This window comes from Carettochelys insculpta, chromosome 3 (assembly GCF_033958435.1).
Source record: "Carettochelys insculpta isolate YL-2023 chromosome 3, ASM3395843v1, whole genome shotgun sequence".
NCBI classification, from domain to species: Eukaryota; Metazoa; Chordata; order Testudines; family Carettochelyidae; genus Carettochelys; species Carettochelys insculpta.
In genome coordinates this window covers 79086913-79114712 of record NC_134139.1, presented here as the reverse complement: position 1 = coordinate 79114712, position 27800 = coordinate 79086913, and the positions used below count along the sequence as shown (strand labels likewise).

General features: G+C 46.3%; 1 protein-coding gene across 2 annotated transcripts in view; it reads right to left on the bottom strand.

The window, feature by feature from the left end:
* The window catches only part of GALNT2 (polypeptide N-acetylgalactosaminyltransferase 2), a 154602-nt gene that overhangs the window by 29374 nt on the left and 97428 nt on the right, over positions 1-27800 (bottom strand). For both annotated transcript variants that reach the window (XM_074988657.1, XM_074988658.1), the window contains 5 exons: positions 14608-14706; positions 14432-14499; positions 13577-13642; positions 9784-9905; positions 3105-3192 (listed from right to left, as the gene is read on the bottom strand). In XM_074988657.1, the coding sequence (XP_074844758.1) occupies positions 3105-3192; positions 9784-9905; positions 13577-13642; positions 14432-14499; positions 14608-14706 (443 nt within the window). The remainder of the gene's footprint in view (positions 1-3104; positions 3193-9783; positions 9906-13576; positions 13643-14431; positions 14500-14607; positions 14707-27800) is intronic.

Below are 27800 nucleotides of genomic sequence, written 5' to 3'. Positions count from 1 at the left end.
ACCTACGTAGTCCGGTATTCTGTCTCCAACGGGGACTAAAACCAGATGCTTCGGAATAAGGTGCAAGAACTCAGCAGCTGCGGGACGACTGTCCAATATTGAAAATTTCTTCCTTTCCCCACCACTGGGGCAAGCTTATGCCTTGAAGCATAATAAAAGATACCAGGAGAAAATTACCAGGCTTATTATATAACGGTTAACATGCTAGCTATTCACTCTACACCTGCTACCAAAAGCATTAGGAGCAGATGATGTCATCTAATGGAGAATTTCCAGATATATCAGAAAGGTCAAAGGTTTTCCTTTACCTGAAAGGCTGTATAGTAGTTTGGTGTCGCAAAAAGGGAATAGGAGGGGAAAAAAACAAAAACAAAACTGGCCGAGGAAACATTTGACCCACCAGTTTTATTGCTATTGCACTAAAGATTAACATATGCAAGTGGATTTCACCCTGGTAGGATTAATGTGGACAGCAAAATGAACTTGTCTTCTACCTCACAAGATATTTATATTCATTACATATTCACACAAGGGCGGTGTCTACACTGGTACAAATCTTTGAAATAGCCATGCTAATGGCCATTTTGAAGATTATTAATGCGGCACTGAATTGAATATTCAGCGCCTCCTTAGCATTTGCACACTTCTGGGTGCAGTGCTTCAACAGCACCGCTTTCGAATGCCTGCGGCTTGGCACGGCTACGCACGCTGAGGGAAGTAAGGGGATTTCAAAATGTGCGGGGTCCTTCTGAAAAGGACCCTGTGTAGCTGCGCTGAGCCACAATGTGTTCAAAAGCGGCGCTTTTGAAGAGCCATGGCCAGAAGTGTGCAAATGCTAATGAGGTGCTGAATATTCAGTTCAGCGCCTCATTAGTAATCTTCAAAATGGTCATTAAGCATGGCTATTTCCAAGATTTGCACCAGTGTAGACATGGCCAAAGCGATTAGTTGTTCTGAAAACCTGTGAGAAACTTAAATGTTAATACTATAAAAACTGAAGCATTTCCACATTATATTTTGAGCTTTCATTTCCTAAAAGGCACTTTTAGATATAAAAGGTAGTAGTATATTAGATAATTATGTAAAGTCCCTACCACAACAAGAAAAATGTACCCTGATGTTTTGTATCAAAGTCAAACTTATTTTGAAAGAGCCTGTACGCTAGCTGCTGTTCTAGAGCACAAACACTATTGAGACAAGAGTTACATGTGCTATACTGAACACAAGGGGTCTCCTTTGTAACGCAAGTTAACGTTATTTTGTAACGCCCAGAACAAGCATAGCAATTGCTTCTAATGCTAGTATTTTTATTTCACCATCTTCAATGAACGGAGAAAGAAAGGTCTCAAAGTGAGACCAATAACTCCATAAAAGGCATTTTTTAAACAGCATGTTATATACACATCCCTGAAGCACATGTCTCATGTAAAAAAAAAAGGTATTTCTTATTGCTTCATTTGCAAGATAATTTATGCACACACCCATCACTAAGTATCTAGATCTAACTTAACAGCATACTATTGCAGTAATTGAAAAGATTTTTTTCAACAGGTAATGCTTACAACATTAATGCTATCAAAAGACTGAAAATTGTCTTGGACCAAAAATATGAAAATACACGCGGACGTGGAATCTGTGGGCAGATTTATAAAAGAATGTAAGGTCCTCCATGATGACCCCCATCACCTTCTCCTCCTTTTCTTCTTTTAAAATAATCTATTTAGTGCTTGGAAAAGACAGCATACTGCTAGCTCTGAATAATTAAGTCCTCTCCCTATAGTTTTAACATAAAAACAGCATAAGTAGGATTTCCCACACTATTTATACTGCCATGCATCAGTCATGGCCTAGAGAGAATAAAGCTACGAATGAAAGGGCACTTCAGTTTCCATAGCTTAGTCCTCGGCCTTCATGGATATGGCCAAAGATGCCACGTGGCCATAAATTCATGCAACACAGATCTCTACACTCTGTGAAAGCAGATACATCCCACGCTTTGAGTCTGAGGGCAGAGGGTTCTACATACTTAAACTGACGTTTTTCTACTGTATGGAGAACACAGGGAAGAAGTTATTCCATAAGAGACATGCGGAGTACTGGCAGGCTACGAAAACCATTTACCTTACTCTCTTCCTCTGTCCACCTACTCCCATGAAACAAGGGTTTAAGCAGCAAGCATGAACACTATGGCAGCTATTCTACAGCTGGAAGAAGGAAATAACACCTCAGCTAGCAGAGAATTGCAGTGCACAAATATCTAGGATTTAAAGCAGAGCAAACAAAAAAAATTCTAGACTTCTGTATTTCTAGAAAGTTGGCATTGTCACCAGAATGCTTAGAGATCACTCATCCACTTGGTTTTCTCTCTCATTTGAGTGGCAGAACAGAAGAGCTGACCCCTGGTTTGAAGTTTTATGAGTGTCACGTAACACATTTGACAGTCAACTATTCATAGGCTCTGGGAGGGCTTTTAATTTATTATTTTGAAAGAATGTTAAGAAATAGTAGAATCTTGAGTTCTCCACTATACAATTAAGGAACAGTAGAATCTTCCCAACAACTACACATTTTTGAAGGTTCCCACTGTACCCTACCAATGCACACAATTCATGACTGATAATACAAATACTCAGCCCAAATTGAAAAGGAGTTTAATTTTTAAATAAATGATGGGCACACTTGCATTGGTGCAGAACATGGAGATAAGTCAATAAGCACAAACGCTGCTGATGACTTGCCAAGCTGAGCAGTGATAAACTAAACTAAAGCTCTAAATTAAGAGCAGAATCAAATACTGGCCATGTGCTGCTCCTGAAATACATACAAAATTATCACAACAGCAGTGAGTTCTTTATGAGAATTCAGGGAAGTACAAACCCTAAGAGCTTGTCTTTAGCTCAAAGCACACAGTTTTTAAACAGAATCAGAAGCCAATTGGAGTCCAGTCTAAGCTCAGGAAAACAGTATTAAAGCCCAAATAGATCATTGGAAAAAAAGGAACAATGGTACATAAATGCTGTCAGTTCTGTGAATGCAGTGACCCCTTGTTTTGCACTGTGTTGCATTAATTTTTTGTTGACTCATATTCCAGTACAGGTACATACCGCCTTTTAAATCAGCTGACGCCCCCACATACTGGAAGTTGTCCATATTAATTACATCAATTATAGGAGACACAACTCTGGTCTTGTCCTAAAATAAAATATTAAAAAGTAATATTGAAATCAAGAGGGAAAAAATTCAAGCAGGATGAGATGTTGAACAGTGTAGGGGAAGACCATTTACACCGCTGATCCTGGTTTTGACTCACTCTGAACAGTCAAAATTTCTGACATCTGCTATCTCAAAGGAGTTCTCTCTATCACCTCTAGAAATGGCTGACTCATTTTATGGCTTTTACCCACCTTTTCATCTTAGGTTACTTTTATATAGTACAATCTCTTCCCTTCGACTTGATCCGGAAACAGACATCACTGCTCCACACATCAAACCTCAGAAGGCAAGATGGAAGCTCTTGCACCATTCTCACAGCTTAAAACTAGCTCAAAGAACATGTCAAAGCTGCTCCAGACATCAGATCTCATCTCCAGCAATATTTCTCAGGTCTTCACGAATCTACCACCTTAACCCATTTTTTTTTAAAAGTATATTTTGACCTGCTGCATCAGGAGATTCTTTCATTAGCACTGAGACATTCCACAATAGCATGTGATATTGAGAAACCGGGGTTCTTAAGGAGGTCGCCTGACTCCTCATTCAAATACTCAAGTAGGTCGGAAAAAATTTCAAAATATTAAACCCATGAAAAGTCACTAATTTCTAGGAACAAAGCCTTTGGATAGCTGTCATATCCATCAGTAGTTGTTTTGAGTACTATTCCAGACAACACGCTGTCCAAATGCAAAGACTTTAATCACATTTGCTGAATTTGCTCTCCCATTATTCCTGAATGTATCCATTAAGATTACTGATTTTGTGATAATCCAAATGTGACAGCTTGGCATATTCCACTTCTTTGTGTTAAGTATTTCTGAAAACATACTTACATAAATACATTCAAACAAGCAACGACCAGTCAGAAGTTGTTTGAACAATCTTGAGAAATATCTGCTTCCATGCAAAGTGATAGCACCAGAACTCTGGGCTCAGATATCACATACAGACTTCATCACTGACAACATGCATGGATAACATTTCAGAACACAATGCCATCAATCATGAACAGAACCAAAAACATGTAACTCAATAAGCCCTCTAGATTAGTGTGAAAAATATAAAGAGGAGAAAACTGATTTTTATTAATCTATAATAGAGAAGCACTCATGTTAAATATGACATGAGGCTAAATCTCTTAATCATGCATTTAACATTACTTATCTGATTAATTTTCATTCCAAGTAATAGGGTATAAAAATTCCACTTGTGTTCAGCAACCCACACTATGTTCTAATTGGTTACCAACTATTTTGTCCTTTGCACTACTGAACTTTTGCAAGAATATTTTAATTGCACATATTGAAAGTGATTACTGTAAAATACTCTCTTCTGATTAGTCAATTCAGAGTGTCCAAATAAGGAAATATCAAAACCATGTTTTATTTTCATTTAGTCTTAATTGTTAATCCTTATAACCTCAGCAAAACTAGCGGAATTATATGGAGTACTATACAGAAGCTGAGCAATGTTATCTTTATTGAGTAAGTTGTCTGAAACCTACAGCCTAGTAAATTAATCTGAGGATCCAACTGGGTCTGTTACTAAAATTCAAGCTCAAGGTCTTAACCAATATCATTTGAGTTTGGCACACATGCATGTATCAAAGACTTTAAATCTGGAACACTGTGTTGCATTCAGAGTAGAGGGACAAATAATGCAATAATTAGCTTGATCTGATTAGGTCAAATACCTACAGACACAAATTAAATTTGAGACTGAACAGGGCAAAGGCAAAACAGGCTTTTATTTGCTTTTCCCACCCTTGCTCCAATCCTAGATGTAAAAAGACACAGACAAAAACTAATCACTAAACAAACCCGTGTGGCTCTCAAATTAGCAGTCATTTTCCAACCAGCTCAAGTGTGCTAGATCCTAACTATTCCAGGAATGGGTAACACAAACAAAAAAGATGAAAGCCCGGGTAACATATGTCCAAAACTCAGATATTCCCTTAGTTCAAAAACTGGAAGATGTGCCCAGCCTCGTTTGGGTTCTTAACTCAATTCATGTTTGTTTTTCTTCATTTAAATCAGAGATGGCCAACACATAGCTCTCGGCCTAGAACCCAGCCTGCGAAGCCTTTTCATCCAGCCTGCGAAGCTGGCACCAGTGCCCTTCCATCCAAGCCAGCAAAGTGAGTGGGTGGCACAGCGTCAGCTCTTTAAGGAGCCATTTGCGGCTCTGGACACTGCCGCTGCTGGCTCTTCCCCCAGCTCCCGGCCTTGCTATGCTGACATAATAGAACTAAATTAAATTTGTTTAATGACTGGTAGGGCAGCAAGAGGGATCCAGCTGTTAAACCCATTAAATTTAGTTCCATTATTTCAGCACGGCAGGGGAGGGAGCCAGCCACACTGCAGATCGGGGAAGAGAGTAGGACAGTGCCGCGCATTGAGGCGGCAGCGGCAGCCACCGCAAAGGAGCGGCAGAGGGTGGGAGGGAAGCAGGTATTGTATGAAGTAGGTTAATCCTGGGTTTGGGGGAAGGGGCAATTTTGTGTTCAGCCCCCCAGAACATGTAAAAAATTGCTATGTGGCCTCTGATGAAAAAGGGTTGGGCACCCCTGATTTAAATCATTGTTCTGGAGCGGGGCTGGGGTGAGGGGTTCAGTATGCAGGCTGCCCTAGCCCTTTATCACTGCAACAGCTTGGAGACAGGTGAGAAGTGCCTCTTTGTGGCTGCTGCAGCTCCAGTGGGCAGAGCTGGGGGATGGGTGCATGTCCCCCCAGCTGGGGCCGGTCCAGTTTCAGCTGCCCACTGTACGCACCAGCCACAGTGATGCATATACCAAACTGTAGGGAACAGCCAGCAACATCCCTGTACAAATCAGGGGGCCACCCCCAGGCCCACCCCTTTCACCTGTCTGGTGACTGTCTCTTTTCTGTATAGTTTTATGCATCCCCCGATACAAATATGGGGTGCAGGGGCTAGGGGGAAGAGAAGAAAACTGCAGTGCCCCACTAGCATGGACACCCGGGCATTACGAGGTTCAAGCAGTCCTGGACAGCAGAGGGAGAGCTTCCCCAGCCACTTCCCTAGTGATGGTTTCTTTTCTGCATGAGTTATGAAAAGTAATCTCACTTCAGACACATCCCATTGTCCTGGCACAACCAAACCCTTATCTTCCTTTAAGTTATGATAAAAGGAAGATGTAGATCAACTTCAGTGGACCTAGCCCTTACTGCTTTGGAGTTCTTGAACACACACTCCCTCTTGAATATAGTAGCAGATACGTGGTGCCCATGGTGAGCACCCTGAACCTATCTGGTTGTTTTTAGTATACACAGCAATGTGGTACAATCGATGTGTAGCAAGCAATTCCAAACTAAATACTGCTCATTCCTTAGTTGAAAATGACTCAAAGCCCAGCAGTGAGACAACCTTCCCGGTTGCAAGCTGTAACTTCTAAAAATAGTTCTGCATGGCTCAGCTGAGCGGCCCAACCCATCTTTGTTATTCCCCAATATGAGGTTTGCCACAACACAGCAGAGCTCCAGATATGACTCTTATACATCAGGGGTTGGTGTAATGGGGTAGGTGGCAGCTTGCTATCTACATATCTACCTGATTCCTACATGCCAGGAATCAATCCATTTCACATTGATATACATACACTAGTATCTCCATGTTTAAACAAAAACATAAAAAGCTTTTATAGTTTTTCTTGAAATGTCCCAGAAGCTAAATTGTGAGTTTCAACTAGTCGTTTCAAATAATGCATAAGTTTCCGGTTTTATTTCTTCCCTGGTTTTGCTCAAGAATTTTTTTGTTTGTTTGGCAGCAAAATGGACAGAGTATTTATATATTCTTAATATTGATCCTTGCACTGTGCTTCTAAAACTGCTAATGTATATGAAGTGTTAACTTAAGATGCATGCTTCTGTAAATAGGGGATTCAGAACTTCCACTGAAAAGATTAAAATGAACAATTCCCCTACAGTGGCCATTAGTTAAAGTGTATTTGCTATGTGGAAAAATATGTAATTTCCCTTGTTGAAATCTTACAGGCTGTGAGAAGTGCATTTTGAAAACCAGAACAGAAGGTGAAGCGAAAAATCTTCCACAATTTTATCCTCCTGTTTTAGTTCTGTAAGGTTCCCACAACGTTTTGCAATAGCACACATAATTGGAAAGGTATGGGTTTTGTGGTTATGACGAAGGGAAATAAAGTGTGGACACAATATGAATCACCCTGGACATTCAAAGTAGCAAAGTATTTCATTTTAATATCTGGTAGAGAAGTAATGCAGGCTTTAGAGATTTGGTGCACCAAAAACTGTAGTGAGGACATCAGGAAGTATCCTTTAGATTCTAAATATTTTGCTTTTTTAAAAATATCTTTACTAGATTTTAAAAATCGTTTCATGAAAATTAAGCTTCACGATACCACTCTGAGGTCCTACAGATATCCTTGTTTTGCTGCTGTGTGAAAAGAATTTAAGAGATTCAGTGAAAACAACATGGGAAATCTGAGATAAACGTGGAAATAGAACCAAGTCTCTCTCCTCAATTACAATGCAATCCTTTTCTCCTCTAGACATCTGGTTTGTTTTGAAGTCTACCATGGCCAAATAAGACGGACAGTCAAAGTTTACATTTGGTCTACAGTTAGGCTGTGATGGCAGAGAGTATCAACTGTCCCTGGACATGAATGCCGCCTTTATTTAAAGAACAGATAAAGGAAATAAGAAATGACAAATGGGAATGACAATGTCTGGGGTTGTGAAGAGCATGCGAGCTACCTGTATTATTTCTGTGAACATTTGATTACGATTACATTTGCTATCTGGTTTCAAAGGATTAGTTCCTGCAAGATGTCACCTCACAGCAGAGGTCAGAATACAGCTTTACATCAACCAGTTCCCAACAGACAATGCAGACAACCATCAACTTTAAAACTTATCCCTGACTTCACTTCAACCGGGTTACATAAGGTTGTATGGCCAGTTTCAGGAGTATCACTATGTTTAAACAAAAACATAAAAAGCTTTTATAGCCTTTCTTGAAAATATCCCAGAAGCTAAATTGGATCTGACAAATGAATTGGTAGGAACTCACACATGAACTTTGGAGGGGCATAAAAAAAGGATCATAGAACAAAAAGTGTCTGAAGGGAAGCAGACCAGACCAGACATGGGAGTGCCCTGGGACAGGTTGGGTTTCCTCTAGGCAGTGAAGGAATAAGTTATAGGTAAGACAATGTGTGTGTGTGTGGGCCTTCTATTGTTTTAACCCTTTTTTCTTTATTGTAATGTTCCTATGAATCAACTCTCTCTGTTTTGGAAAAGCTGCTTTGAGTCACCATGTTTACCTGGTGGCCACTGCTCCTGAAAGGAAGGCTCCTTGCAGGTGCCAAACCCAATCAGGCTTGTTGGGGAACCATGGTAAGTAAACTATTGTAAACCAAAGCCCCAGTCTGTGTGGGAAAATCACAGGATTCCATTCCCAGACAGAAGGTAGGGCCCCAACACCTGGGTCAGGCAGAGGGGGTGCAGGGGAGAGGAAAGGGTATCCTCTGGAGAGATCTCGGAAGGGAAAGGTGCAGCTTACACTAATTGCGACAATATTACAGCAGGGCCAACATGCAAACTGGTCCAATTCAAATCACCACACTAAGCTACTTGTTAATCTCTTCAGATTTTTCCATCCTTAGCCTGTTCTTTCAGAAGAGCGGGGGCCGTGTGGACACTCTGTCAAAATAGCAGACTGATTTTTTGATCTGCTTTTTGCTGTGTGGACACACACTTTTGAAAAGTTTATTCAGAAGAGATCTTCCAGGAGAACTTTTCGAAAGATGGCTGTAGTGTAGACATAGCCAGACAATGAAACTGTAATATATCAAAGAATGAACCATCTGAGATTTCACAAATGATTAGTGTGTCTGCTTCTCAGGGAGGTACCTCCAATATCATAATGGTGAGAAAACAAGTTTAAGCGTATTTAACCACTTCTGTACTGCTGGGCTTGGCTGACGTGGAGCAAAATGCATCAGATGCTTCCTCCAAGTAATTCACTCAGAAGTCTTGGCTCCATTCTCCAGTCAGAACTTCAGAATAAAAAGTACCATCTCCTGTTCTAATGCAGGGGTTTAAAAGACATTTCATGGCTCCCATTGAAGTGTAGCTGGAAGAGGAGTGGAAATATACGGGCACAGAGACAAGAAAAACAGAAGCCTGGGGAGAGGAAGGGAGAGGTTGGGGGTGGGGAAATACTGCCCCTCTCCAAAGGGCTGTACTGGCTGAGAACTCCAGTTTACTCCCTCTGTCCCCTCAGGGGTGATGAGAATTATTCCTAGACTTACCATTCCTTAAAAAAAAGTTCCTACGAAAAAAAGTTATTGAGGAACCCAGGAGCATGCTGAACTGAGTAGAAAAATTATGAAGACTATTTACATATTAAGCTCTACTGTTTACATTAGAAGATCAAGAAGTGGGCTTTCACCACCGAACACTCATGTCATCTCTTCTCTCATTTCCAAGAGAAAAAAAAAACAGGCTTTTCTTGATGCATAAAATAAACTTTGTATAAATCATTTTATACCCATGTGAGCATACATCTTAAACTAACCTCAGCCACTCTCTCCAGAAGAGGTTCCAGCCAGTGCTCATTGCATTCACAGTGACTGTCCAGGAATGTCAATACTTTAGCTTGTGCTGCATCTGCCCCTCTGACACGAGAGCGCATCAAGCCTAAGAAAAAATAAGTCAGAGGAGGAAGAACATCACCAGTAAGGAGACAACAGCCTCGTCATCCAAAACGTAATTAGCATTCCAATCCAGGAAGCCCGTTAACACGCCTAGCTAGTGTAGATTTAGTAAAATGATTATAGGATAAAATAGTCAAAAGTGATAATTTCTAGTCCGCTAAGGGCTGGTCTACAGTTTTTGTACTTAGTTAATTATTTTGATAAGATATGATTTTCTGTCAAGTTATACCAGTGCAACTCCTAGTGCAAATGCAGTAATACAGATAAAAAGGTGCTTTACCAGGGCATCTTACTCCCCTTCTCTTACAGCAATAACTATACTGGCATATGCATCATTACATCAGCATGTCTGCATCCACATTAGGGGTTTGTGATGCTTTAAATTATACTGGTATGGTTAAGTGGTCTAAACTCACAAGTTTCACAAGCCCTAACTTTCCCAAAAACTTGCTATAGTGACCCTTTTACCCAGGCAGTGGCATATTTGCAAAAAGCGGACATCATTGACAAATTTCTGCCCTACTTTTTTACCTCATGACTCCTTGAGCACACTTTCTATTCCTTAACTGCCTGTAATTTGGCATCTACCCCGTCTACACTGGTCTTCTAAAACCAGGACTTTTGAGTCCATGTTTAAGCACCTTTGCAATATCCAACCTATTCTTGGCCATTCATGACTGTCCTTTTCTGGTGCTCCTCCCATCTCGCAGACCACTTCAAAAGATCTTTTGAGACACCACTTTTCCCCCTCCCCTAATGTATGTTCCTGGGGGATTTGCTCTTGGTTCCCTTCTTTTTATCACTTCTTCTAGCACTGCTGAATGAGTGATCTCTTCTGTTCCTACAGTTCCTTACCACACCTATGCAGATCTATGCTCCTCCCATCTTCACTTCTCAATGTCTCACCTCTTTCATAAACTAAATATAGTTAATACTGAAATCCTTAAGTTCTCTCATGACTTCTCCAACACTATTCACAATCCATTGTTGAAGATCACAACTCTGGGATTCTATCTTTAATTCACTACCATCCTTCTCTACTTACACTCCCGCTCCCATCAAAACCTGTTGCTTCTTCATGTGTAACATCCTAAAATCCATCCTTCCTGTTTATCCAAACTGCCAAAAGCCTAGCTGTCGTATAGATTACTACAACCACTTCCTCTCAAGCACTCCCCACTTACCTTTTCCTACCTTCAGTCTGACATTCAGCTGCTAATGAAGTCCTGCAGTCCCCTCCATTGTGCATTTCTACATCAAATTTAAAAACCTCATCCGCACTTTTATGGCTCTACCCTCCTCACATTTCATCTAGTATTTTCCCCACTTCACCCGCTCTACTCTGACCATCAGCTTCTTTTGTCTCCTTTTCACTCTCATCTACTTACTTCTCATTTGTTTTTAGTTTTAAATAATTGCTCCCCCTACCTACATCATCCCAGTAGTGTCAACTGTCTTAATTCTTCTCTTTCAAGTCCCTTTTCTCAAAATACACTTATTGGATTTCACTTGCATTAACTTCCACTCCCATGTTGTCTTCTCAACTTTTTTGCAGCATGTCTCAAAAATATCAGGCTTCCCAATTTGCTAGTTATGACTCATTTTACCTTGTCCCCTTCTTTTCCAACCTTTTCCCATCTTCACATTCTGCTTTCTAAATTTCTGCAGCACTTAATTTCTCTTATTTTTGTTCATCTTAAGTTTTAATGTTCAGCTCAATATCACATCAACTTAGAGATATTTTCTATATTTGTTTTCAACATTAGTAACATGCTTTTGATGACATGATAAAATATTTCTGATGCATTGTTTTGTTTATACTGCTTTTTGTAAATGTGTATATTGCTGTATATTTCAGGAAAAATTCTTAAACAGACTGCTTGTTCTTCAGGGCAGGAATTGTATCGAATATTATTCATATATTAGTTTGTTCCCTTCCCCCACTCCTCTGGGACATACCTCACCAGTAAAAGATCTGTTAACCAAAGTATGTCCTCAGGTACACATGTGCAATCCTGCTCTCTTCTCCTCTGAACCAGAAAGAATATAGCTCATGCACTCTACTGTTCTATTGTACTGTGAAAAATTAAAAAAAATTTGCAAGTGTTTGTTACCACACTAAGATCTCTGCTTTCAAAGTTTTTCACTGACCATTATCTTGTTCATTTTTCTTTAAGTGCAGTTATGATCTGGAAAACAATACCACCTAACTCAATAGATCCCAGTGGCTACATCGACACTAGCATTCCTCTTTTGAAAGAGGCATAAAATGAGGGAAATCAATATGAAAATGAGGCAGATTTACATATCTAGCACCTCATTTGCGTATTCTTTCAAAAAAGTTTCTTTCGAAAGAAAAGCAGCTTAGACACGGTTGTTTCAAAAGAAAACCCCATCTCTGAAAGAACCCTTCTTCCCATTTTTTAAATGGGAAAAGTGGGAAGAAGGGTGCTTTCAAAGATGGGGTTTACTTTTAAAACAGCCGTGTCTACACTACTTTTCTTCTTTTGAAAGATGAATAGGCAAATGAGTGACATTTAAATCTGCCTCATTTGCATTTTTGATTTCCCTCATTTGCATGCCTCTTTCAAAAGAGGAATGCTAGTGTAGACATAGCCAATGAGTGTTCCAAAATCAGCGACCTTTCCAGACTACTGTTTTCTTTCAGAAGTTTGATTTGTCCCCCCAAATTCCACCTCACTAACAATGAAACAAAAACAAAACAAAAAAACCAAAAGCACTCATAAAATCTGGCATAAAAATATAAAAGGATGAGAGCACACTTATTAAAATTTACTTCCCTTCTCATTTTACTAGATTGTAAATCAAATGAACCGGAATACAATATTGCACTTACATTTCAGTGTGTACTATATAGAGCAGTATAAACAAATCATTGTCCTTGGAATTTTCGTTTGTACTGACTTCACTAGTGCTTTTTATGTAGTTTCTTGTACAAAGCAGGCACATATTCTGATGAGTTCATGTACCCCTTGGAAGACCTCTGCATATTCCCAGGAGTATATGTTCACTTGGTTGAGAACCGCTATTCTTAGCAATACTCTCCCCCCACACCCCAACCCATCCCCATCAAAGAACTGCTTACAATCAAAGTCCAAACAACATATTCAAGCACGGAATACCCAGCAGAGTGAAAATTCTTGTGCCTAGTGTACCTTTAATTATACACTGGCAAGAGATTTTGTTTGTGTCAGTGCCAGCTTTTGAACAATCTCAAACCATCCTATAATTCTAACTGCTTCAGTGACAGAACTGGCAGCCTAGTAACAGTAGCAGTCAACCTCAAAGTTACATCAACAAACAGCTGTAGGACGGCGCCCCACAATGCTATGGTTTTAAACCAGACTCAAGAAGCTGGTGTCTGAAGTCTTTGTAACTTGTGAATCGAGTGATCAGTGTGCCCGGTCAATAGAGAAGAAAAAGTAACAAACAGTGGAAAGAAGTGCATGAACCAGACTGGAAAACTCCTATTTAGACACTTAACCACAACTTTATTTGTTGCTCTACTGATCCGTGCATACTACTTTGCACAAAGAGACTCCAAATGCAGATGTCATTCTCTTCACAACAATTAAACTTGCTTGGATTTTAGGCTGCATTTTCCCCTCTCCAAAGTAATTCTACAAAACGTACCTTCTCGACGATCATTTCGAAGAACCCGCACTTTCTCAATCTTCCCCAAAAGAGCACCATCATCAGCTAGAAGAGACAAGAATTAAATAAATGACGTGCTACCTGACAGAATCATTAAAAGAAATTACAAAATTAGCTTTTCAGCAAAACACAAAACAAAACACAAAAATTTCAAAATATTTACATTTTAACATGCTTATAAATTAATAAAAAGGCCAAATGAATTTCCCTTGTCCAGTCACAAACAAGTGAAAAATTTTTCAACTAAAAAACTGAGCCTGCCTTATGTTTTCCCAATACCTGTGATGTACCAACTTCTAATGTGTTACAAAATGCATGTTCCTGTAAACTAAAAAGTTATCCCGCCAACTTTATTTTAGGTGTAACTATTAAATTTTGTAGAAATGGGCTTTTACAAGGTTAAATCTCTGCAGCGGCCACAGCCCAATTTCATAGCATCTTGATATGTGTACTCACAAGTGAAATGAAATAGACACTGACCTCTAATCTAATTTCATTTTCAACACTTAATGAAAAATGAGTTGTTTCCATTTCTTGGTAGCAGTATTAATATTTTTATGAAAGTATTTGTTTAAATGTCAATTCCTTTCTAAAACAGTGGTATCAAATGGCTGCTACAAATATCAGAAGTTAATTATAAAACTATTTATAGCATGGCGAGCTCTCTCTTGCATGATCTGCTACCAGCAAAACATACTGCATGTTTCTTTACAGTTAAATGGCGGCAACAACAACAAATCCAACAGAACTAAGATCAAATAGCAAACTGACAACTCAGAACTCCAAGAGATACAAGTAAAGATATTGAAGGCTCAGACCCCTGAGAGAACTTACGATCATTGCTGTAGTCATCCACCAGTATGATTTCTTTGACAAGATGTGATGGGCTTTTTTTTAGCACACTGGTGGGGGGGGAAAAAAAAAGGAATCAAATAACTGGGGTTTACTTTCCAAGTTAGTGACTTTCAGGGCAATAGAGTGTCTCTCTCTCTCTCTCTCTCTCTGCATACCTGACAATAGTTCGAAGTAACGCGGATCTTGCCTCGTTGTGGAAGGTGATCACTACACTAGTGGCTGGCAGGTCTATCCGCCATTGCTTCCGTTGACACCTGAAGATAAAAAACCCTGCAATTTAAAAACACATTGCAAAGACTTCCATAATGACGCTGACCAATAAGGTAACTGTATGTCCCTACGTCTGCTTTAAACAGTCTTCAAAAAAAATTAAAATATTTGGTTCTTATAAGTAACTTAAACTGAAGTAACTTCCTCTTCCTGGCCATTCTAATAACTGCTCTAAGCAGAATATTTTGTTTCGAATGAAAGAGAGATTGACAGGGCCAGATGAACACCCAGAAACCAGTTACTTTTAAATAGGCCCAAGGAGGTCCAGTAACAGAACACTGCTTGTCATCACCCATAGACCTCACCCCAAACCCCTCAAACACATTACCAACAACCTATAACCAATACTGGAACATGATACTACACTCCCAGAGGCTCTGGGTCAGACGCCTGTGCTCTCCTACATACCACCACCTAACCACAGGAAAATTCTCACCAGCAACCACAGGCCATACCACAGAAATACTAATCCTGGAACTCTTCACCGCAACAAACCCCTTGGCATTTCTGCTCACAAATTTACTCTGGAGACACCATCACTGGACCCAACCACAGCAGTTACACGATCAGGGGCTCATATTCCTGTACGTCCACCAATGTTATACATGCCATCGCTTTCCAGCAATGCCCCTCTGCTACGTATATTGGGCACACTAGACAATCATTTTACGAAAGAATTAATGAATACAAATCAAGACATTTGGAATCTGAATACACATCAACCTGTCAGTGAGCATTTCAATGGAGCAGGCCATAGTATTAAACACCAGAAAAATCTGCATCTTAAAGCAAAGAGACTAACACCAGATTACGAAGGAAGACACCTGAACTGGAGTTTCTCCTCAAGTTTGACAGGAAGGCTTGGTCTTAAAAGAGGAAGCAATTACCTTACGCGTTACAAAGGCAGCTTCCCCATCTTGGATGCTCACAGTGATCACAGGCAAGTCACTTGATAGATACTTGCAGCAAATTTTCTTCTCCCTCCTCGCCCGCCTCGCCCCGCCCCTTCCATCCTATGTAGCTGATTTGTCAATTTTCATTTAATTTTTTTCCGATCTGTTATATTTTCACTGTGCCAGTTTACTTTCATCAGAATTCCCAGATCTGAAGAAGTAGGTCTGTCCCACGGAAACTCAATCACCTAATAAGTTATTTTATTATTCTTTAAAGTGCTACATGACCACTTTTTTATTTTTTTTTACAGCTCATGAAGTTCAAAAGTTATGGGCTAGCGATATTCAAGGACAAGGTAGACCTCTCCAAATTATGTCAAAAGGACTCAAATTTTGTTTGTTATCAGCCCACAGTTAACCCTTTAACAATGGCATTTTCACAGGACTTTGCATTTCAGACTAATTTACTGAGGAAGCTTGGGACTTTTACAGTTACTTAAATAACTCGTTCCAGTGTTCAGCTTTCTCTGTCAACATGAACACATCCATCTCTCTCAAGTTCTCAGGGATGCATAGCACGTGTCTGACTCAAATCTAGACGTATATATGTCTATGCGACTACTATCAATGTTTGGTAAAAACTATAAATTGACATGCAAGGGCTGCCATGTACGCTCTCCAACAGTGACAAGCAAGGCAGAGCAAGCAGATGGCAGAACAAGCTGGAGCTCTTTTGTCATTGGAGATGTTTCAGCTGTTGTCTGAGTTTGGCCAGTAAGCAAGCTTTCTGACATTTAACTATTTTGTGGCCTCATCACTTTTAGTGCCTTGTTATATCATCTGCTAAAATGAAAATCCACAGGGAGGAAGAGGGAAAAGAGAAGTTACTCACCTGTAGTAATGATAGTTCTTCGAAATGTGTTCCCGTGTGTGCTCCACAATAGGTGGCGGGCTCACCCGGTGCCACAGATCGGAATTCTTCTAGCAGTTTCTATTGGATTGCGCATGCGCCGATGAGCGCCGCCTCCCTTGCGTGATCCTGTCCCCGCCAGTTCCTTAACCAACCGCCTCGGATGTTCCTGAAAAACACCAGACAGAGATCCGAAGCGGGGAGGATGGGCGGGTGGTGGAGCACCCACGGGGACACATCGCAAAGAACCATCGTTACTACAGGTGAGTAACTTCTTTTTCTTCTTTGAGTGGTCCCCGTGGGTGTTCCACAATAGGTGACTACCCAGCAGTAACCCAAGTAAGGAGGTGGGTAATCGATTCATCTGCAGCTTGCCCTTGGAGAGGACTGCTGTCGACAGATGGGTATCCTCATCGAACACCCGATGCAGGGCTCAATGCTTGGCGAAGGTGTTGTAGGATGACCAGGTCGCTGCTCTACAGATGTCTTTTAATGGGATTCCCCTGAAGAAGGCTGTTGATGCCGCCACCGCCGTGGTGGAGCGAGCCCTAGGCGGGGCCAGCAAAGGAGTCTTTCGAAGCTCGTAGCACAGTTTTATACAGGACACAATGTGCATTGAAATTCTCTGGGAAGAGAGGCCTTCCCCTTTTGACCTGGGAGCGACAGACACCAGAAGCCTGTCCGTTTTCTGGAAGGACTTGGTTCTGTCTATGTAAAAGGACAACGCCCTTCTCACATCTATGAGATGTAGGTGTGCCTCCTTGCCGGAGCTGTGAGGCTTCAGGTAAAACGAGGGTAAAATTATTGCTTTGTTACGATGGAACTCCGATGAAACTTTTGGAACGAAGGCTGGGTGTAACCGTAACATCACCGCCTCCTTTGAGGATACTGTGCAGGGCGGCGTTGCCATCACTGCTGCGAGCTCGCTCACTGTGGGCTGACGTAATCGCAAGAAAGAAGGTTGTTTTCATGGTAAGGAGTTGGAGTGGTACCGTGGCTAATGGTTCGAAGGGCGGTCCCAATATCGCGCTGAGCACCAAGTTCAAACTCCACGACAGCGGTAGCGGTTTTCGACGGGGGTACAGGTTTACCAGCCCCTTCAAGAACCTTGTGACGATAGGGTGGGCGAATACGGTGGGCCCTTCCTCTTTATGCCGAAAAGCTGATATAGCGGTGAGGTGGACCTTTAGCGAGGATAGAGAAAGCCCGTCTCGTTTTGAGGTCCAATAGGTATTCTAGTATTAGAGTTATAGGAACATCAAGGGGAGCTAACTGTTTGGCAGAACACCAGGCAGTAAAGCGTGTCCATTTCTGTTCGTAAGTTCTCCTGGTGGAGGTCCTTCGGCTACACTCCAAGACTTGTCATACTCCCTCCGTACATGTGCTCTCTAAGGCGCTGAGCCATGGATTAACCATGCTTGTAGGCGTAGTCCCTGAAGGTGCGGGTGCACTATGGACCCCTGAGCCTGCGTGAGTAAGTCCAGCGCCACCGGTAGGGGGAGTGGTGGACGATCCAACATGCGCAGAACCAAGGGAAACCATTGTTGCCGGTCCAAGTTGGAACTATGACTATCATGCAGGCTCTCTCCCTTCTGGCTTTCTGCAGAACCTTGTGGATAAGTGTTGTGGGGGGAAACGTGTAGAGTAGAGGGCCCTTCCATGAAATCATGAATGCGTCCCCCAGGGACCCCTGCCCTATTCCTGCTCTGGAGCAGTACTGGGGACACTTCTTGTTGTACTGGGTGGCAAACAAATTGATTGGGGAAACCCCCATGTACGAAATATGCGCCGTAGCAGGTCGGAGCGGATCTGCCATTCGTGCGTGAGTGCGAAGTGCCTGCTCAGCTGATCTGCCTTCACGTTGTGGGCGCACGGCAAGTACGAGGCTTTCAACGTTATGTTGTTGGCAATGCACCAGTTCCACAATCGGACTGCTGCCGTGCATAACGCACGGGATCGTGCCCCTCCTTCTCGATTGATGTAGAACATAGTGGAGATATTGTCGGTATTGATCCCAACTACTTTGCCGTGCGGGTATTCCTGAAAATGTCTGCACGCATTGAACACTGCTCTGAGCTCCAGTATCTTCATGTGCAGTGTCTGTTCCGCAGGGGACCATAGACCTTGCGTCACCTTGCTGACAATGTGCACTCCCCATCCTATGTGGGATGCGTTGGTAGTAAGAAAAATAGAAATTTGTGGTTGGAGGAAGGGCACCCCCACTAACAGGTTCTTGGGATTTTCCCACCACGCTAGAGATCTACGCACCTCCATCGTGGGCGACACTACCCTGTGGACGGTATGGGATGCCGGTTTGTAAACACTCGCCAGCCAATGCTGCAGGCTTCGCATGTGTAACCTGGCATTCTGTACCACAAACTTCGCTGCTGCCATGTGCCCCAACAGTTGCAGGCACGTTAGGACTGGCACCGCGGGGCTGTACCTCATGACTTGCACCAGGGAGTTGATGGCGCGGAAGCGGGCTTCGGACAGGTATACTCTTGATGCGATAGAGTTTGTGTGCGCCCCTATGAACTCTACATCTTGCGTGGGTTTGGTCTTTGACTTTGCGAGGTTGATAACTAGGCCCAGCGAAGTAAACGTGTTCATGGTGACGCATATCATGCGTAGGACCTCTGCCTTTGAGGCCCCTTTCAGTAGGCAGTTGTCCAGATATGGAAAAATAAACATGCCCTGCCTGTGCAGGTAAGCTGATACCACTGCCAGGGTTTTGGTAAAGACTCTGGGTGCCGAGGATAGGCCGAACGGAAGAACCCTGCACTGGAAATGTTCCCCGCCGACCATGAAGCGAAGGAAGCGTCTGTGTGCCGGGTGGATTGTTATATGAAAGTAAGCATCTTGTAAGTCGAGGGCTGCAAACCAGTCTCCATCGTCCAGTGCCCTAAGTATGAAGGCTACTGTAATCATCCGGAAGCGCTGCTTGCGCAAGTAATGGTTGAGGCCCCATAGATCCAAAAATCGGCCTCCAACCTCCTGGTTTCTTCTTTGTTAGGAAATAGCGTGAGTAAAAACCTTTCTTCTTCGAGTGTCCCCGTGGGTGCTCCACATTAGGTGTCGGGCTCGCCCGGCGCCGCAGATCGGATCTTCCAAGCAGTTTCTGCCGGACCGCACATGCGCCGGTGCGCGCCGCTCCCCCGCGCGCTCCCGGCCATGTGCGCGATCCGGTCCCCGCCAGTTCCTCTTAACCGCCGTCGGCTGCAGACGGAATCCAACTAGGCTAAGGCCAAGTAGTGTATTCAATGGCTTTATCTGTTTTTTCTTAAAGTTTTTTCAGGCACTTAGGCTACTATAAGCTAGCCGTTTGTTATTTTGTAAAAAAAAAAAAAAAAAAAAAAAAAAAACAACAACGAACAAGCTAGGAGAGGGACAGCTCCGCCAGTCCCAGTAACAAGCGCCGGAGGCCAGGAGCTAGGGCTATCAGCCCTCCGGCTAAGGCAGACCATCGGACGGGGAAAACGGCACAAAGAAGGTGCTAAGTACCCACTTAAAAACACAAAGACTCACCAACAATGTCCTCTTCAGGCTTTAAAAAAAAAAAAAAAAAAAAAAAAAATGCTGCTTCTTGACAAGGCCCTCCAGCCAGAAGTGCCGGAGCGGCCGCAGCAGGAGGGACCCTCCGGGGCCCTTAAAAGGAAAGCTGCCTCCCTCACCCCATCAGCGCAGAAACGGAGGAAAGTATCTCCAGCCCGATCCCTGCCGGCAGCAACAGCGAGCGGGACGGGAGGAGCAAGCAGCCCCCAGCCGCAGCAACAGCTGATCGGCGGCGGCACGGAGAGCCACGTGGAAGCGGCTCAGCCTCCAATACTCAGCCAGCCGCCCCGCACCGCAGGCAGGGCGGCGGCTAAGCAAACGCCGGTACTGGCGGCACCGCAGGCAGCGGCACCGACCCCCGGGGAACCGGCGGTGCAGAGCGCGCAGGCACGCAGCCTGCCGGCACCGGAGGACACCGCACATGCGGCATCGCCCTCGAGCGTGCCGAGCTCGGTGCAGACGGGGCCGGAATCCCCTGTATGCTCCCCAGCCCGATCCCTGCCGGCAGCAACAGCGAGCGGGACGGGAGGAGCGAGCAGCCCCCAGCCGCAGCAACAGCTGATCAGCGGCGGCACGGAGAGCCACGTGGAAGCAGCTCAGCCTCCGATAATCAGCCAGCCGCCCCGCACCGCAGGCAGGGCGGCGGCTAAACAAGCGCTGGTACCAGCGGCACCGCAGGCAGCGGCACCGACCCCTGGGGAACCGGCGGTGCAGAGCGCGCAGGCACGTAGCCTGCCGGCACTGGAGGACACCGCACGTGCGGCACCGCCCTTGAGCGTGCCGAGCTCGGTGCGGACGCCGGAATGCCCTGTATGCCCCCCAGCCCGATCCCTGCCGGCAGCAACAACGAGCGGGACGGGAGGAGCGAGCAGCCCCCAGCCGCAGCAACAGCTGATCGGCGGCGGCACGGAGAGCCACGTGCAAGCGGCTCACCCTTCGATAATCAGCCAGCCGCCCCGCACCGCAGGCAGGGCGGCGGCTAAACAAGCGCCGGTACCACCGACCCCTGGAAAACCGGCGGTGCAGAGCGCGCAGGCACGCAGCCTGCCGGCACCGAAGGACACCGCACATGCGGCACCGACTTCGAGTGTGCCGAGCTCGGTGCGGACGTGGCCGGGATCCCCTGTATGTCAGGGGCGGAGTTACCTCCTCAAGGGAGGGGGAAGACTGCACACAAGAGGAGGCATTGCAGCCCCTCTCCGCACAGGGCTGTGTAGTTGCTTTCTCACAGCCCTCCGCTATGTTGCAGACTCCAACTAGAAGGCAGGGGTCCCCCCCCTCCTTGGCCTACCCAGAGCCCCCTTCTCCATTTCTGCAACCAGCCTCACCCTGGCTGGGACCACCTCCACCCTTCCTGGGATTTGAACCGCTGGACTATTAGGCAAAGTCGCTCTCTCCAGGGTCTCGACGGTCTCCCTCCCCCAGACGCAAAGGGTATGCACCAAGGGAGTGGTCTAGGTCACCTTCCCAAGACCAGTGCTTATACTGCCGTGGTCGCCCCTACCACGCAGGGCATAGACACCATCGGCAATCTACTAGGGAAAGATCCCTACGAACGATCTCGTACCCCCAAGGGCAATTGTGACCGGGGACAGAGACTTAAGCATCTCAGGGGGGACTGGTTATGGAACCCCGAGATTTTTCCTCGCACACCTCTAGTGAGAGGGTGTACCATCATCAGCAGGAACCGGAAGGGTCCAGAAAGACGTACCCCAGCGGTTCCTCGCTTTCCTCCCCGGATGAGGCTACGGCCCCGGGGGGCGTCCATCCTCCGGACGATCTCAAACAGTTCCAAGAGCTGTTTTACGAGGGTGGCCTTCACGCAAGGCTTCCAGACAGCAAAGGTGCAAGAGCAACACCATAAGCTCCTCAAAAATCTGAGACCTCCGGCCTCCTCCAAAATAGCAATACCGCTGATGACGCAATCTTGGAGCCTGCCACTATGATATGGCAGACTCCTGCGACTATTCCGCCTGTCCACAAAAGAGCGAAAAAAAAAAAAAAAAAAAAAAAATACTTGTGCCCACGAAGGGCATGGAGTTCCTGTTCAGCCACCCACAACCAAATTCTTTGGTGGCGGAGTCGTCGCAACGTGGGGGAATAAACAAACATGCCAAAAAGCTAGAGCTGTTGGGCAGAAAGGTCTACTCCTCCTCCACGCTACTGTTGCCAATGGCAAATTACGCAGCGCATCTAGCGAACCATAATTTCAACAACCACATTAGGTTGACCTCCCTCATGGACTCGCTTCCAGAGGGCACGAAACCAGTGCTCAAGGCCATCATCCGACCATTTTATAACCAGTGGCAAAGGATCACCACAGACACATGGGTGCTGGAGATCATAGCCACGGGGTACGCCATCCCCTCCCAGTTGCTCCCACCGCCATGACCTCCACCCGGGGCCCCACCTCCGGGAGACCTCCCATGTAGCGAGGCTCAAGCAGGAGGTAGACCATCTCATGCTCGTAGGGGCAGTGGAAAGAGTGCCGGAGCAACTGCAAGGGAGAGGGTTCTACTCGAGGTACTTCCTCACGGGGAGGTCCATCTTAGATTTTCGAGGCCTCACCGGTACCTGCGCAAGCAACGTTTTCGGATGATCACAAACGCCTCCATCCTTACGGCACTAGACGATGGAGATTGGTTCGCAGCCCTCGACTTACAAGGTCCTACCGTTTGGGCTCTCCTCAGCCCCCAGAGTCTTCACCAAGACCTTGGCAGTGGTGTCAGCCTACCTGCACAGACAGGGGGTATTTATATTCCAGTATCTGAATGACTGCCTACTCAAAGGGGCCTCAAAGGAGGAGGTACTACGCATAATATGTGTCACAGCAGGCACGTTCTCTTCGCTCGGCCTGCTTATCAATCTGACAAAATCAAAGACAGACCCCACACAGGACATAGAGTTCGTAGGGGCACGCATAAATTCTATTACAGCGAGGGCGTATCTACCAGAGACTCGCTTTCGGGCCATCGGCTCCCTCGCGCAAGGCTTCACCTTCAGCCCTATGGTGCCGGTTCTGACGTGCTTACAGCCGCTGGGCCACATGGCAGCAGCAATGTTTCGTACAACAGAACGCCAGGTTACACATGCGCAGCATGCAGCATTGGCTGGCGAGCGTATACAAACCGGCAGCACACACTGTTCACAGGATGGCGTCGCCCACAACGGAGGTGCGCAAATCCCTGCAATGGTGGGTAAACCCAGAGAACCTGCTAACAAGGGTACCCTTCCACCAACCACACGTATTGGTTTTTCTTACTACAGATGCCCCCCTCATAGGGTGGGGAGCACACATGGGCGAAGAGGTGACGCAAGGGCTGTGGTCCTCTATGGAGCAGTCACTGCACACAAATATACTGGAGCTCAAAGCAGTGTTCAACGCCTGCAGACACTTTCGAGACCAACTGAAAGGCAAGGTAGTCGGGATCAGTACAGACGATACCTCCACCATGTTTTATATAAATCGGCAAGGAGGAGCTCGGTCCCGTGCCTTATGTGTAGAAGCAGTCCGGTTGTGGAACTGCTGCATCGCCAACAATGTAACCTTGAAAGCCTCGTACTTACCAGGCGCTCGTAATGTGAAGGCAGACCAGCTGAGCAGGCGTTTCGCACTCACGCACGAGTGGCAGATCCGTCCCGATCTGCTGCAACCGATTTTCCACGCATGGGGTTTTTCCCCAGATAGACCCTGTTTGCTACTCAGCACAACAAGAAGTGCCCACAATTCTGCTCCAGGGCAGGACTGGGACGGGGGTCCCTGAGGGATGCCTTCGCGATCTCATGGAGGGGCCCCCTGCTTTACGCTTTCCCTCCCACAGTGCTCATCCACAAAGTGTTGCAGAAAGCCAGGAGGGAAGGAACCTGAATGATCCCGATAGTCCCAACGTGGGATCGACAGCAATGGTTCCCCCTATTCCTGCGCATGTCGGACCGGCCACTGAGGTCCCCTCCGGTGGCGCGGGATCTGCTCACGCAAGCCCAGGGGTCCATAGTGCATCCGCACCCCCAAAGCCTGCGACTACAAACGTGGTTAATCCATGGCTCAGCTCCCTAGAGAGCACATGTACGGAGGAAGTGCAGCAAGTCCTAGAAAGTAGCAGGAGGACTTCCACCAGGAAGACCTTCAAGCAGAAATGGACTCGCTTTACGGCATGGTGTTCTACCAAACAGCTAGCCCCCTTTCGGTGCCTATGGCTGTGATATTAGAGTATTTACTGGACCTCAAGAGAGGAGGACTCTCGCTATCCTCGTTTCAGGTCCACCTGGCCGCCATTTTGGTGTTCAGACACGAAGAGGAAGGGCACACGGTGTTCGCCCATCCCATGGTTACCAGGTTCTTCAAAGGGCTGGTAAGCCTATACCCCCCTCAGAAACCGCTTCCACCTCTGTGGAACTCGGACCTGGTGCTTAATGCGAAAAGGGGACCACCGTTTGAGCCTTTGGCCACGGTTTCCCTCCGCCTCCTTATGATGAAGACGACCTTTCTTCTCGCAATCACGTCAGCTCGCAGGGTGAGCGAGCTTGAGGCAGTTATGGCAACGCCGCCCTGCGCTGTTTTTCCAAGGAGGCGGTAACCATACGGCTGCATCCAGCCTTTGTTCCTAAAGTTTCTTTCTGAGTTTCATACTAACGAACCTATTGTTTACCCTTGTTTATCCAAAGCCTCATAACTCTAACAAAGAGGTGCGCCTACACCTCCTGGACGTGAGCAGGCGCTAGCTTTCTATATGGACAGGACCAAGTCCTTCCGGAGAACGGATAGGCTCCTAGTCTCTATCGCTCCCAAATCAAAAGGAGAATGTCTCTCTTCGCAGAGAATCTCTAAGCACATCGTATCTTGCATAAAAATGTGCTACAAACTCAAAAAGACTCCTTTACTGGCCACGCCCAGGGCTCATTCCACTAGGGCGGTGGCAGCATCAACAATCTTTTTTCAAGGGCGTTGCACTAAAAGACATTTGCAGAGTGGCGACCTGGTCATCCTGTGACACCTTCGCCAAACATTACGCCCTTCACAGGGTATTCCAAGAGGATACCCGTCTCTTGGCAGCGGTCCTCTCGGGGACATGCTGCACATAATCCGATTACCCACCTCCTATCTTGGGTTACTGCTGGGTAGTCACCTAATGTGGAGCACCCACGGGGACACTCGAAGAAGAAAGAAAGGTTACTCACCGTAGTAACGGTGGTTCTTCGAGATGTGTCCCCGTGGGTGCTCCACTACCCGCCCATCCTCCCCGCTCCGGATCTCTGTTTAGTGTTTTGCAGGAGCATCCGAGGCGGTTGGTCAAGGAACTGGCGGGGACCGGATCGCGCACATGGCCGGGAGCGCGCGGGGGAGCGGCGCGCACCGGCGCATGCGCGGTCCGGCAGAAACTGCTTGGAAGATCCGATCTGCGGCGCCGGGCGAGCCCGACACCTAATGTGGAGCACCCACGGGGACACATCTCGAAGAACCACCGTTACTACGGTGAGTAACCTTTCTTTCCCTTGGAATTCTTCCGGCACTCTTTCCACCGCCCCTATGAACATGAGATGATCTACCTCCTGCTTCAGCCTCGCCTCGTGGGCAGCGTCCCTGAGGGGAGGCTGGGATGGAGGTTTCGTCAGTGGAAGTGACTGGAAAGGGATCGTGTAACCCGTGGCTATAATTTCTAGCACCCATTTGTCTGTTGTGATCTTTTGTCGTTGGGAGTGGAACGGTTTGAGGCGATGATGGAACATGAGATGAGAATGGCATTGAGCGATGGTGCTGATAGTGCAGTCCTCGACATACCCATCATCTTTGCTGAGGATAGAATTTTTTTTTCTTGTATGGGGGAGAATAAATACCCAAGGTCTTAAGCGTGGCCCTCGAGTCTTTGCTGGAGTGGAGGACCGAGTCCGTTGAGTCTGCAAACAGCTTTTGCTTGTCAAAAGGAAGATCCACGATCTTCGCCTGTAGGTCTCCGGGGACACCGGACGTCTGGAGCCAGGATTCTCTACACGTTACCACTGCTGCGGCTGTTGAACGTGCCACTGTGTCCTCCACGTCCAGGGCAATCTGGACTCCCGTCCGCGATGCCGCGTAGCCCTCTTGGACAATCGCCTTTAACACTGGCTTCTTGTCCCCCGGAAGAGAATCCATGAGAGGGGTGAGTCTAGAGTAATTGTCAAAGTTATGGTTTGATAGATGTGCCGCGTAATTTGCCACTCTCAATAATAGGGTAGAGGAGGAGTAGGCCTTCCTGCCGAACAGCTCTAATTTCTTAGCATCTTTATCCGACCCCCCTGATTTGTACTGAGACGTCTTCGACATCTGCTGGGACGATTCGACCACCAAAGAATTGGGCTCTGGGTGGCTAAACAGGAATTCCATGGCCTTGGCTGGGACGAAGTACTTCTTATCTGCTCTCTTGTCCATAGGCGGAATAGAGACCGGAGTCTGCCATATGTTAGTGGCTGACTCTATAATGGCTTCGTCCAGCGGGATAGCGATTTTAGATGAAGCTGGGGATCTCAAATTTTTCAGGAGTTTATGGTGCTTCTCCTGCACCTCTGCTATTTGAATGTCCTGCGTGAATGCTCCTCTTTTGAACAGCTCCTGGAATTGTTTTAAGGTCATCCGGAGGGGAGACATCCCCGGGGGCAATGGCCTCATCTGGGGAGGATGAGGAGGAACCGCTGGGGTAAGCCTCCCCCAAATCCTCTGGCTCCCGAGTTCGCTGGTATACTTGCTCCCTGGTGGGCTGTGAAGGGAAGTCTTGGGACTCTGGACCTAATTCCCCCAGGACAACTGCGTTCCCGTCCCAGAGCAAGAGAGGACCTGCCCCTGGATCTAGACCTGCGGTGTCTGTGTTCAGCATGATGAGGATGACCATAGCAACATGGGCAAGGGCCCGGTGATGGAGACTTGGACCACGATCGGGGAGTGTACCCATGATGTCTGGGAGAGCGGGATCTCTGTGACATTGATAGTGGTGAAGCTGGTTTGTGATAGTACTCAAGGGGATCCATGCCCAAAAATGGTGACAGTGGCCTGAGCCACGGCGAAATTGGTTGGAGGAACGGAGAGGGAGGCCTGAAATAAGCCGGTGGAGTTGCCGCCCGGTGGTGCGGCGTGCATATCTCGGGAGGGGGGCTGGGTGATAAGGGCATCGCACCCCTGCCTGGAGATGGACTAAGGTGCTGGGTTTTAGCTCTAGCCTTCCCCCTCCCCTGCAGGGTGGGCGCCGCCCCCTCCCATGCCAGGGATCTCGGCCCCGTTGTCAGTGCCACGCTCAGCACCGTCAACAGTGGTGCCACGCGGGTAGCTTCCTCCGGCGCCGGTAGGCCCCGTGCTGGGTCCCCCTGCGCCATTGGCGCCGGGGGAGCCGGTGCTGCGTACGGCGGCACCGTCGATTCCGGGGCTGGTGCTCGCGGCGCCTTCTGTATAGTCGGAGACCCAGCCTCGGCCATGTGTGCTGCTGCGCTGCCGCTTTCATCAGCTCGCGGCTGGGGGCTCTGCGTTCCGCCCGTCCTGCTCGCTGGGACCGCCGGCAAGGATCGAGCCGGGGAGAGTTTCCTCCTCTTCTGCACAGAGGGGGTCAAAGAGGCTGCCTTCCTTTTATGCGACCCAGAGGGCCCTTCTGTGTGAGGCTTCTCCAGCAGCTCAGGCTGGAGAGCCTTATCAAACAAGATCATTTTGAGCCTCATTTCTCTGTCCTTCCTGGCCCTGGCTATAAGCTTAGCGCAGTGGGAA